At 56.0% G+C, this 12,365-nt stretch overlaps 6 protein-coding genes across 6 annotated transcripts; 2 read left to right on the forward strand and 4 right to left on the reverse strand.

Annotated features, from left to right (window-relative positions):
• Position 1: 1 nt before the first annotated feature.
• MYCTH_2298354 (uncharacterized protein) lies at positions 2–937 on the reverse strand. The gene is made up of 2 exons (XM_003660214.1): positions 532–937; positions 2–422 (listed from the first exon to the last, which is right to left on the reverse strand). Exons 1-2 carry the CDS (start codon positions 704–706, stop codon positions 58–60), a joined length of 540 nt encoding a protein of 179 aa, XP_003660262.1. The 5' UTR covers positions 707–937; the 3' UTR covers positions 2–57.
• Positions 938–1,251: 314 nt separating this feature from the next.
• Positions 1,252–2,269, reverse strand: MYCTH_2298355 (uncharacterized protein). The gene has a single exon (XM_003660215.1). It carries the CDS (start codon positions 2,170–2,172, stop codon positions 1,462–1,464), a length of 711 nt encoding a protein of 236 aa, XP_003660263.1. The 5' UTR covers positions 2,173–2,269; the 3' UTR covers positions 1,252–1,461.
• Positions 2,270–2,447: 178 nt separating this feature from the next.
• On the forward strand, positions 2,448–3,761 carry MYCTH_2298356 (uncharacterized protein). Its single transcript, XM_003660216.1, has 2 exons — positions 2,448–2,668; positions 2,735–3,761. Exons 1-2 carry the CDS (start codon positions 2,534–2,536, stop codon positions 3,458–3,460), a joined length of 861 nt encoding a protein of 286 aa, XP_003660264.1. The 5' UTR covers positions 2,448–2,533; the 3' UTR covers positions 3,461–3,761.
• Positions 3,428–4,380, reverse strand: MYCTH_60238 (blue light-inducible protein). Its single transcript, XM_003660217.1, has 2 exons — positions 4,114–4,380; positions 3,428–4,047 (listed from the first exon to the last, which is right to left on the reverse strand). The coding sequence occupies exons 1-2, from the start codon at positions 4,306–4,308 to the stop codon at positions 3,628–3,630; spliced, it is 615 nt and encodes a 204-aa protein (XP_003660265.1). The 5' UTR covers positions 4,309–4,380; the 3' UTR covers positions 3,428–3,627.
• A 1,237-nt stretch (positions 4,381–5,617) lies between these two features.
• On the forward strand, positions 5,618–7,729 carry MYCTH_2298360 (uncharacterized protein). The gene is made up of 2 exons (XM_003660218.1): positions 5,618–5,893; positions 5,979–7,729. Exons 1-2 carry the CDS (start codon positions 5,873–5,875, stop codon positions 7,419–7,421), a joined length of 1,464 nt encoding a protein of 487 aa, XP_003660266.1. The 5' UTR covers positions 5,618–5,872; the 3' UTR covers positions 7,422–7,729.
• On the reverse strand, positions 7,730–11,042 carry MYCTH_2298363 (glycoside hydrolase family 92 protein). The gene is made up of 5 exons (XM_003660219.1): positions 9,692–11,042; positions 9,489–9,639; positions 9,356–9,421; positions 8,811–9,283; positions 7,730–8,728 (listed from the first exon to the last, which is right to left on the reverse strand). The coding sequence occupies exons 1-5, from the start codon at positions 10,786–10,788 to the stop codon at positions 8,038–8,040; spliced, it is 2,478 nt and encodes an 825-aa protein (XP_003660267.1). The 5' UTR covers positions 10,789–11,042; the 3' UTR covers positions 7,730–8,037.
• Positions 11,043–12,365: the final 1,323 nt, after the last annotated feature.

The raw sequence follows: 12,365 nt of genomic DNA on the forward strand, positions 1-12,365 counted from the left end.
TTCTCCCCCATCTCCCTTCTACCGCCTTCTTTCCAAACACAACCCGCCAAGATGCGCTTAATCCTCCCCCAAGCTCTCCCTCACACACTTCCGGCACTGTCTCCTGAACTCCTTGCTCTTTCCCTCCCGCTCCTCACGCAGCAGCCTTGCCGCCTCGACATTGGCGGGGCTCTCGTCGTTCGGGTCCTCAAACAGGCTGATGACGCTCAGGAGGATCGTCTCGGGCGTCTGCACGGGGCTCCAGCGCTCGCTGGCCGACTCGTAGCCGTACTTGTCCTCTTCGGGGGGGTGCAGAATGCTGATGCAGAGCTCGCCGCTCGGGTAGATGTTCGGGTGGAAGGGGATCGGCGCCTGGAAGACCATCTTAGGGGGCATGAGCGGGTAGGTCGGAGGGAAGGTGAGATGCGCGCGGAAGTTGCCTCCTAAAGGAAGGGTGCCGGAATCATTAGCTCCCATATCTGCACAGTACCAGAGGTCGAGGGAGAAAAAAAAAAAAGGGGGGGGGGGGGGTTGCGGGGCTAAGGTGCTTACCGCCATAATACTTGCAATCGTCGCTGATCATCAACATGACTTCCCACTCAAAGATGTTGTTGTCGTTCACCAACCCGCACGAGATGCCCGGGAGGTCCTTGGCGGATTGCATCTGCTTCAGCTGCCGCTTCAGCAGAGACGCAGCGGCAGCTGAGCTTGTCGATGCGCTGGACATGTTTGCTCGCGGCCAAGCAAAACCTTTCCTTTTCCCGCCTCGGGGAAGGTCTCTTAAGGATGTGCGGGGCGGGGGCGTGGCGTGAGGCGCAAAAACTGAACTCGTAGCGGAGTCGACAGGAGAGATCGCGAGGGAAGCGGAAATACAAAGCGACCCACGTCTGGTGTCTTGGTATAGGATATGGAGGATTTTCTGCTGGGCTAGGAAAATTGTGTGCTTCGGAGCGATTCCGAAGAGGAATGAGAGCGAAAGATGGTTCAATCCGCTGAATGCAACGAGCGGCCAGAGCGGGGCGCCCAAAGCGGCAGCGGCGGGGCAGCGCGTGGCTCCCGGCGGGCGAATGTTCGGAAGGTGGGGCCGGGTTCAAGTACGGATACGGATTACACACTGCCCGCTGCGTGTTCCGAGAGCAACAGGGCGCGGGAGTACGTACTGTACGCTGCAGAGTACTCTTCGAATCTCCAACTCCTGGGCCCTTAGGGGGGAGAAACGGGAGACGGTAGGCCGAAAATCTCTTCCAGGATCTGTCAAAACCTTGGATGAAGTTTCAAGATGATTTCCAAATTTATGCATATATGTATGTACTGTAAACGAGATCCAAGTGCTCTACAGATTTTTCTCAAAACGTAGACCGACTTGCCCTGTAAGAAAACACCAAGCCCGGAAACTCCAAACGCCACCCATTGCTGGTATCTTTCGTAAACTTCAAGTAAGCCAACATCATTACCTGAACCCCCCCAGCGTAACGATGTGTCTCACTTCTTCGCCGTGGTGCCGAACCCAGTAAACCCCATGGCCGCCATCATATCGTCCTCGTCGTGCTCGCCCTCGATCCGGACGTCATCGCCATACTCGGTCTTGATCTTCATCGCGGCCTCCCTTTCCTGCCTCTTGCGCTCCTCGGCCTCCTTCCGTTTCCGCCTCCTCTCCTCCCTCTCTCTCGCCTCCTCCTCCTTGCGCACCTCCAGCCTCTGGGCGAGCGAGACGACCTCCTCCCGCTTGCGCTGCTGCTCCCGCTCCCAGAGCGCCTCGATGCGCGCGCGCACCTCCTCGGCCGTGGCCTTGCGCACCTCGCCCGTCGCGCCGATGTTGCGCTGGTGCTGCATGCTGTTGGTGTGCTCGACCCACTGCAGGTTGTCCTTGAACGTCAGGTCGCACGCCTCGCAGTAGAAGCCGGCGCCGCGCCCGCGCTTGCCGACGCCCGCCCCGGCCGGCACCAGCGTCGTCGTCCCGACCAGCTTGCTGAAGTCCTGCGTCGCGCTGCGCGCCGTCGTGAGCGTCTCGGTGCCGTCCATCGGCTTGTAGTACTTCTTGCCCGCCATCTTGGCCTCCCACCGCGCCTTGCGCTCCTCCTTCTCCGCCGCTTCGCGCTCTTTGGCCTTGGCCGCATACTCTTCTAGGTCGTACTTTTTGCGAAAATCTGTGTCGCCGGCCGGCTGGCCGTATGCGGAGCCCTTGCCGGACATGGTGGGCAGATTGTATGTGGTGAGAGGCTCAAGCGGTGGTTTGTTACTGAGAGAGAGCGCTTTGCAATTTCCCTTGGCTCTCGGACTTGTTGTCGTGTTTGGAGCGCAGACGGTAAGGCATTTTGATAACGATAAGCTTGCGGGCCCATGCAAGCTCTCGGTACGTAATCCGTAGAGTATTTTTGGCGGGGCAAGTTTGGCGGGGCAGTTCTGGCAGTTCTGGCGGGGCAGTTCTGGCGGGGTCTGTAAATCTGGTGGCAGAGGTTGTAGCCACGCGCCCTTGTTGCAGCACACACCCAACAAAAACTTTTTGCAGGTTCCCTTTACCCTTCCAGTACGGTACAGTGCTCACGAGAACAAAATGCTGTATCTTGTTGGTCTCGGGCTCTCTGACGAGACAGACATTACTGTCAAAGGACTCGAGATTGTGAGGAAGGCGTCTCGCGTGTACCTCGAGGCCTACACCAGCATCCTGCTCGTGGACCAATCCGTCCTTGTACGTCGCCGTTGTTGTATCAGCAACCCCCCGTTTCCGAACTCGGTTGACCCTGGAACGCAGTAGGAATCCTACTATGGCCGCCCTATTGTAGTTGCCGACCGTGAGATGGTCGAGTCCAACAGCGATGAGATCCTGCGTGATGCCCAGAACGTCGACGTAGCCTTCCTGGTGGTTGGCGACCCCTTTGGCGCGACAACCCACACGGACATGGTGCTCCGCGCCCGTGAGCTCGGCATTCCCGTGCGGACGGTTCCCAACGCGTCCATCATGTCGGGGATTGGCGCGGCGGGGTTGCAGCTCTACAACTTTGGCCAGACGGTCAGCATGGTCTTCTTCACCGACAACTGGCGCCCGGCCAGCTTCTACGACCGCATCAAGGAGAACAGGGACATTGGCCTGCACACCCTCATCCTACTCGACATCAAGGTCAAGGAGCCCAACTTAGAGAACTTGGCACGGGGTAGGAAGATCTACGAGCCACCGCGCTTCATGACCGTTGGCACCTGCGCGCGGCAGATGCTCGAGATCGAAGAGGAGAAGGGTCTGAAGGCCTATGGGCCCGAGAGTCTGGCCATCGGTGCTGCTCGGGTGGGCGGCAAGACGGAGAAGTTCGTCGCCGGCACGCTCGCGGAGCTCTGCGACGCCGACGATCTGCTTGGGCCCCCGCTGCACAGCATGGTGCTGCTGGGGAGGCGGACACACGAACTGGAGCACGAGTACGTCCGGGAATTCGCCATCAACAAGGAAAACTGGGACAGGATATGGAAAGCCGAGTATCAAGGCAAATAGTGGGTTGCTAATTGATCATATCATATGAAGCCCCCCTGATACAAACAAGAGAACAATTACCCCAATTTCCCATTGCCACCCAAGCCGGCCCTCCACACTGGTCCATCTGTCGCCTTCGACTTTTGTTTGCGATTTCAATTACACTTCAACATCGCGATTAGTCCTCTCTAATGGGACGCTCTCCACTGCTGGACCTCCTCCTCACTAATCTCGCGCAACTTGTTCACGGCCGCCGGCTTTCCGGTAACCACCCCCTGTGCAACCTTGGCCATCTGTCCAAGGATGGTCTTGTGGGAAATAGCGTAATGGGCCGTTAGCATCTCGACCCGGATGATCCCAAGCCGGGGATCGTTCTCTCCGCCGTCGTGAACGCCGTCGCCCAGGTCCCCGAGCCAGGCCTTGAGGTGTGGACTATAGTGTTTCTTGACGAAGGACCGATCCGTGATGACGCTGGCCTTGCCGCTTACCGAGGCCCACTCGCCCGAGTTGGTTAAGAAGCTGATGTTGACGTGTGAATCGCTAGCCAGGTCGTCCGTCTTGCCAGACTCGGTATTCGTGTGGAAGAGGAGGTCAATTCCGCCAGTTTCCTAAGGGGACACGGGTCAGGGGCTGTTGCTATCCCGTCCAGCATCCAGTCGGGGGAGTTCACGTACTTGAGCTGCCAATGACATGCACCTGGATACGAGGTTCCCGGAGCTGGCATCGCGAGTAGTCATCATTCCAAACTTGCAATGTGCCATGAAGTGGCTAAGGTCGTGAATCTTTTGCTCTACTGAGGCACCCGTGTCCAGGTTAGCCTCCTTGTAGGGGTCTATGTGCTTCGACGGCTCGGAGTACTGCTGAGCCATCTTGGATCTTTATCGATACTCTGCCGCTTAGTCGAGTTGAACAGTGTGTCTGGGGTGTAATGTGGCGGTGATCTGACTGGGACAACACTGGGTCTTTACGAGAGTTTTTTGACACACTTATATTCGTTGCCTTCGCACTTGCGGAGTAGCATTGCTTTAGCATGATGTAAACGAGGGGCACTGCAATCATGCCATCATCTGACTGAGCGGCCAGGCTTTACTTTCGCGGGTCAGCTGTCACCAAGACCCCGTCCTAGAGCTGCTTTCGGCCAGACCGGAGACTGAACGGGCGGCATACCATTACTGACGTCAGTTACGCAGCGTGGAATTGACAGTGTGGCGATCTCTAGCCATAGCTCCCTGATCGTTGCGTATGATCCCGTGTTTAAGCGATCAGTTCCCATCGGGAAATGGCATGATAAATTAATCGCCGTATCTGGGTCAACCTATCCGCTAGGTGACTTAAAAAGTAAGTTTTGGGCTGGAAGCAATCACGTCCAAGCTGTAAAGGTATGTACAGTACAGGCGCTGTATGCAAGGTACTTAGCAAGTACGGCACAAACATGCCTACTGCCTATTTCAGTAAAGTACCTCTGTAAGTTCCTTGGACCTAAACGAACCAGCCTGGCTTCCAATCGCGGTCAGGGTGGTTTGCGCTCTGGTCTCCTTCAAAACCCGGTACTCTCTATCAACTCCGGGCCTACCATTTTGCTTCTTACTCCTCCGTCTCATTGTTTTTGAAGGTGCCGCCGTTTTTCCTTCAGGCTTCTTCAAGGGTCTCTCAGAGCCCCACATATCCACGAATGCAAGTACTGTATGTATTGCGTACTTAACGATTTTGGAGCTAACAGAAGCAACAGAGCCTTACATAGCATGCTGTGGCCCGATAAGAGCAAGTTCCCGTGCCTCGCACCTGACTTGTCTGTCCCATAAAAAAGCCTCTGCTGCCATCTGTGCCCCGTACCTTTTCCACAAACCAACCGTGCTTCCGGCCTGCTGCTCTTATCCCTGTTTGAGACTCTTGGAAGTTAGAACACGGTTCATGAGATGCGTGGCCACAGTGAAGAAGCTCAGGTCCACTGTTTCTCCTTTCACAGAGTGTAACTTCCTCAAAGGAGCTCCTGCGCCGCCTACAGCGAGCGATCCGCCCGGTCACGCCCACTTGGCTGCGTTATTGGGTCTCTCCTTCCATAGTGCATCCCTATGAGCGATGCGGCAGTCGCACTTGGTTTATCGCCCGAACCTCTGATCGCCGCCATCTTTTTTTTTTTTTTTTTTGCCCCTCTCTCCAAACGTTTTGCGGCAGTCGAAGAATTAGAAGCAGCCGCTCTTTCTCCTTGGTTTCGCAGCTCCTCTGTCCTGCAGGTCAACGAACAGCAAGCGTGTCAACGTCCTACACACGGCTTCCTCCCACCATCGCGACCTTGTTGGGTGTCAGTCAGGCTTCGAGTCAAGCGCTCGTGCAGCATTCCACATAACCCAATACGCAGACCCCGGAACCTGCTGAACAGGAACCCATCTTCTTTTCCCTTGTGACTTTTTGGAACATCACCATTGGTCAAAGATGAGCTGGGATCCGGACAATGTGAGCCAAACCTCCACCTCTACAGTATCTCTAGCCAGATGCTCTTCTCCTAATCTGGCATAATCTTGTACTGATTGCTTTTCAGAGCATCCTGCCGAGCGAGGAGCGCGATCAGGAGGAACAGGCGAGGGCGTGGTATGACGAGCCCACACGAGCGCTCAATCGGGAACTCGTGTCAGAGAACATGCGCCTCAAGAGGCTCCTGCGAGAGAATGGAATCTCTTGGGACCCTCGGCTGACGCTTGACCCGGATGACCGGACCAGAGGCACCTGGTCGTCCTCCAAGCGGCCGCGAACTCGCAGCTCCAGAGGTCCGCCGTCATTTTCACACGAGAACCGACACCTGCCGGTGCTTCCTGTGGAGATTCAGCTATACATTCTGGAGTACGCTATGACTAGCAAGTTTCCAATCATCGATCCTTTGTCAAAACTGAACAAAGAGACCTTGGTTGCCGAAGAGAAGGCACGTGGCAACCAAATAGCCATTGGTTTTCTGGCGACCTGCAAAGCATACTACGTTGAAGGTACTCGCTTTCTGTGGAGCAACAACACGTTCGTCTTCACGAGCCATGTGGCTCTACGCAACTTTGCCTCCGTGAGCCTTGAGCACCGTCGGGGCATCAAGCATGTCACCTTCCGCATCATCGCCCGCTATTATGACGACGAAGAGCGCAAGCATCTCGCCCCGTATCCTTCTGCGAACGATACGTTCTTCAAGACCATCAACCTCAGGACTGCTCCCCGAATCAGAGAAGACACACTCGCCCGTAAGGGGTTCCGGAGCTACGCATGGAACCAGGTTGTCGACTTTCTAGATGCAATGCGGCCTCCCTTTGACCCCGATCACCCCAAGGGACAGCCACGTCCTCGCCTCCTTCCCGGTTTAGAGTCTCTCAGGATGGACTTCGTGAACTTTCCGGATAGCTTCCTCTCCCCTGGTTCGGGAAACTTTCTCCATGGCCTGGCATCGCACGATCTAGGTTGCTCTCTCAACGAGTTACAGCTTACCGGACTTCCGGCCTGCGACTTTGGAGAAGAGCTAGTCGCTGAGCTATCGGGCATGGTCAAGGACGATGGGCTACTCCTGAGATCGGATGCAACTTTCGTGTACTCTGGGAACCAGCTCCGCCCAATGGCACAGCGAGCGAGAAGATGGATGCCTGAGTGGGTTCCCAAGGTCGTTCGATCATGGAGGGCGCTCGCAGATGAGTACGCACGCAGCAAGGGCAAAACAGCCAGCACTGAGGCGCTCCATCCCCACCATCGCCATAGCCACATTCACCACAGGATGCCGCCGGCCCCAAAGGAGGAGGGTCACCCAAACTCTCTTTGGAAGGCACGTAGAACTATATTCAAACGGATCCCAGTTGAGCAGGACGAGGACTATCGGATTTGGGCCGAGTTTGACCGGCTCACGGGCCTTCCGATCGAACCCGACGAGTATGATTCAGAAGAGGACGAATACGACGTGTCCGATCTTGTCTGCCCCCATTGCGACGTTATGCACTCGCCTTTTGGGGATCATTGAAGGATCACGACCACGACAGGTGAACGCATCTGGCGGAGTTGATGGTTCAGCGATGGGATGACATAAGTTTTATCATCAGCAACGCTGTCCGCCATGGCAAGGAAGGCATCATTCTCGTGCAAGGGGTCTCCGTGTTAGCTGTAACTTGGGCCATTCGACATTGTCTTCGGATTAGGCGTCAGCTTTACAATCTTTCTGGTGGCTTTAGGCTTCGGCTTTTTGGGGTTTGTTTGAAGGCGCGTTAAGATGTCTGGGAGTGTAATGAATGGGCAAAGGCGTCATCAGGGAGTGTAAAAAAGCTAGGACGGCGTATTGGGTTGAGATTTAAAAAGTTAGATACCCACACAGCCTCTATCGTTCGTTGCTATTGAAACAAGCGGCGGCTGCTTCGATAGCATCATGCTAGGCCACCTTAGCTAAATGAGTCGGTCTACGCTTTCGACCATCGTTTCCCTTGGCAATCGGAGGCTACCTCGAAAGACGCTGCCACAGCATTCAACCAGCCAAACACCGGGGATTGCGGCTGTTTCTTGTGTGAAGCCGGCCATGGCCACTCTCGGATGTGATTTCGCACGAGCTCTAAAGCCGTATACTTCCCCGCTCTCCCGTGAGAAGTTCACATGCCCAAACTCTCCTCGAGGCTTCCAAACTGCCCCTTGAAAGCCGCCGTCTTTCTCCAGAGATCCGGGGCTGCCGTTCTCCGGAGTGACCCACTCCTCTTAGTGAACCCTTCATACGCTCCCAGACTCGGGGGTAGGTCCTCGACCTTGGTGCCCCAGGCGCTCTCGTTCCGCCCCAGCGTCAGCACAAGCTCCTTGCCCTCGGTAAAGAAGCTGTGGTCGACCCAGTTCTTGGTGTACAGCTTGCCGTCAAGCGTGGCGCTCTGGATGTAGATGGCCTTGTACGTGGGGTCAAAGTTGACGTTCCTGATGCGGGCGGTCCTGTGGGTGAGCGGGTGCGTGATGTTGACGCTCTCGAAGAAGGGTGGCGTGATCAGGTAGACGTTCTGACCCGGGTTGGGGAACAGGCCCATCATCGAAAAGGCCACGAAGGATCCCATTGCGCCGCTGTCGTCGTTTCCGGGCAGGCCGCCCGGGGTAGGGGAGAAGAAGGCAGGAATGTAAAAGTGGGCTCGGCGCGCCGAGAGGGCCGGACGGCCGGCATAGTGGTATTGGAAGACGGTGAGGAAGGAAGGCTCATTGCCAATGTAGGTTATCCCGCTGTCGTGGAGGTAGTCGAGGCGGGACACGAAGGCGGCGGGGCCGCCGTAGAGGCTTATGAGGGTTGCCTGGTCGTGGGGGACGAAGCTGATGAGCCGGGTCAGTGCTACCGGTTCGGGATAGTAAGAATGGAAGGGTAGGGCGGTTGGGAAGGGCGAGGAAGACCTACAAGCCATACTCCCAGATGCTGCTCTCAAAGGTCTCGCGGCCAGTGTTCTGGAGCGAGCAAACGCTGGCGGTGTCAAGATTGCTGCAGTTTAGCGGATCTTGGAAGCCCCAGGTCTTGTTGAGGTAGCGTGGCTGAAAAAAGCCGGTGAATCCCGTGTCGGTGCCGTTCCACCAGATCGAGGTTTGATCTTCCTTGAAGAGGTTCTGCCAGTTGCCGCTCGACTCGAGGTACTTTTCCTTCTCGGCAGACTTGCCGAGAGCCGCGGCTATCTGGGCGATGCAGTAATCGTTATAGGCGTATTCCAGAGTACGCGAGATGCTTCTCGTCATGGTACCAAAGCCCTTGTAGTCGAAGTCTTGGACTGGAATGTAGCCGAGAGACTTCCAGCTGTCGAGCCCTCCCCGCCCTTCGCAGCACCAGTCGTAAGGTTCAACCTCGGCGTCTTTAACCACCGCAGCAAATCCATCGTCCCACCGCAGTGATTTTTAGCAATCTGTCGAAGGAAAAAAAATCGAAAAAAACAAAAGAAAGAAAGAGGAACTCACGTTGATGCCCTCTCTGAGTCCCTTGACGTGAGCATCCGCTAACACAACGTCAGCGTTGGACCCGCCCTGACATTGTCAGTTTTGCTTGCGTCTTTGTCTAAAACCAGCACACGAAAAGATAGCTTCGCTTTACCTGAGTGTAGCCTTTACTCAGGCTCATCCGGCAATCGGGAAGCCATCCGACATGGCGGTATGTGTCGATCAGCGAGCGAACCATCCCAGTCACGGCTGTGGGATCCGTGATGGTCAAAAGCGGAAGCTGTGATCGAAATTGGTCCCAAATGCTGGCCACAGTCAGCAAGAGTCCACCTCCTGCGCGATAGTTGTGTGTCTGACCAGTAGAATGAGTCAAAGTACGGCTCCTTGCTGGACCACAGGGGATTCTCCCCTGTGTAGTTTTGAGGGTTGATTATGGTCCGGTAAATGCCGCTGTAGAAGTTTGTCAACAGCGAGCTGTTCACCTGTTTCGTTGATACCTTGATCGGACTCATCTTGGCCCTCCAGACATCAGTTGCGGCCTTGGAGACGGCAGTGAAGTCGAAGTCGGGAATCTCCTTCTCGGCGTGCTCGCACGCTCGCTCGGCACTGATGAAGCTGGTAGCAGTCCGTACAAGGATGGGCTCGGCGCCGGAGTTAAACCTCACAAACGCCCCCCCGGGGAGGGGATAGCCATTGATGGATCTTGAGATGGTCAGGTTGTGGACCTCGGTGCTGGCCCGACTATTGACGAATACGCCGCTGTCCGCTACCTCGGCGCCCTTGAAGTCGGTGCAGAAGTGCAAGACAAACGTGCCGGCGCCAAAGCTGGGCAGGAAGCGGGCGCTGCCGGTGATGCGGCCCGTCTTAGGGTCCACGGCGACTGTAGCGTTATCCTGCCTAGAATCGGCCAGATCTGTGAGATCCTGCAAGATGAGGGGTCGGGCTGGCTCCTCATCAGCCCCGTCGCTCGGGAAGGTAAACCTGAAGAGCGAGGCGTGATGAGTCGTCGTCATCTCGGCTCGGATGCCGCTGTTCAAGGTGATGTCAAAGGTGCCGGGCTTTGCTGAGACATTGCTATTGCGGAAGCGTCCAAAGGCAGCACGCGTCTTCTTGGGGAAGGCACATCGGTTGATGTCGCCACCGGGGCAGCTTGTGTAGGCGAAGAGTGCAAAGTTGCCCAAGCTCGGATTCCCTCCGGTCCCGCTGTCGTGCATGGTGCTGAAGCCGGTGACGGCGGCGCCATCCATAGTGAAGCCGCCCTGCCGGCTGCCGCTGTCGGTATCGGCGACTGCTTTCGCCATGCCGTACGGCAGCGAGGCGCCCGGGAACACATTGCCGCCGTTGCTGGCTCCGATCAGCGGATCAACGTACGCGAGCGGATCAAAGGTGTTGCGGGCCAGTACTTGACCCGCCAGCGCCGACCAGCATGCGATGAGGAGTACGGGTAAAGCCATCGCGGTTAACGAGTCCCCGCGGTGCTGACAGTGGTGGCTTCCGACGGTCATTCGCCGGGGAGCGTTCGTCCGGACGTTGATGTCGGGAGCCGGGCGGTCATTATCCTATGCACAGGATGTCTATATGCCTATATGTATGTACTGTACAGTCCATACCTGCAGATCTGGAGGTGTGTTTCCGTTGCCCTGCAGTAATTACAGGCACATGTGGTTAGTCTGTAGGCAACAGCATGCCGATCTCTCGGACCCCTGAGCACTTGCCGGCACAGTAGCACGGCACAGACGGGTGATGCAGATTCGGAAGGTGCGTGCAGACGGGATGTAAGTACCACAGGACTTACCACAGTACGCTCTGTGCCCACACGGAACAATGGGACCTGAAAAGGGCTGTCTGTGTTCTCAAGTTCCATCTTGGAGTCTTGTGGCCCTGCGCGACGTGACCAAGTTCGAGGCGACCTTCCTGTTCGCGCCATGCCATGTGCCATTACCACAGGCCCATGCATTCTTCCCAATATCAGGGCTAACGCGATCCATGGCTGTCTCCGAGACATCGCGGCCATCCGGCCATCTCGGACTTATTGTGTACGGAGTACGGATTGCTGTACGTCCAGGTGCATCACTCCCCAAGGCAGGTCCTATTGGCTCCTTACTGCGTAAACTCGCATCCTGCGCAATATAAGTGGTTCGTAAGATAAGACACACTAGTGCTTGCACGTGCATACATACATAGAGAGTGTAGGTGCATATATGCAATGTCCAGGGGCAAGAACTGGTAGCAAAGCCATAACGCATCCTCGGAGTGATCTTGGGCTCGTATGGGTTGCTGCAATGCACAGGCGCGGGTGCCGGAATGCATCTCAGGGCGGCGTATCTGCAAGACGAGATGGATCTCGCTACAACCCATAAGCGCCTTGTAGGTAGTAGTGTATGTATGTACAAGGTTGTAAGAGACCACGGGACTATCCAGACGTGACCGATTTGCAGACGGCGAATTTGATGGTTTCACCCGACCCAAAGTTTCACCGTCATCTCTTGCCGGTTTGGGTGCTAGTTATGTCTGAACGCAGCGCACACTGCTAGTAATTCGTAGTGGAGGCTTGTTACAAGGATCCCTAGTCGGAGCCTGGCGATCCCCAGATCCACTCACAAGCCAAGCCCTCTTCTTGCTCCACCCCTCCATCATCCACAACGGTTCTCGGCGCGCTGCTCTTGAATGCTACCCTACCTACATAGTATGTATGTACCTGCCATCAACGAAGGCCTTGGGCACATGAGGTTCCAGATTTGTGGATTGCAAGTACGGCTCGAAAGAAAAGTCCCGAAGATGTGATTAACTGGGTGTGTACTGTGTAGACTCTTCGCACCACAGAAAACAGTTGGCGACCCGCTCTCCCGCAGCAAACGTTTAGAAACCGTTCAAGGGCAAGATTCTGCCGCGGCGAAGTCGGCGACGACGAAGAGCTACCACAGTACAGACGAGGTAGAATTACACGGAATGGCCTTCAGAAAAAAAATAATAACAAGATCAGCGGTTCTAACGGCGCCACACTCATACCTTGACTCGATCAGCACCTCAA

Source organism: Thermothelomyces thermophilus, chromosome 1 (genome assembly GCF_000226095.1).
Source record: "Thermothelomyces thermophilus ATCC 42464 chromosome 1, complete sequence".
NCBI lineage: Eukaryota > Fungi > Ascomycota > Sordariomycetes > Sordariales > Chaetomiaceae > Thermothelomyces > Thermothelomyces thermophilus.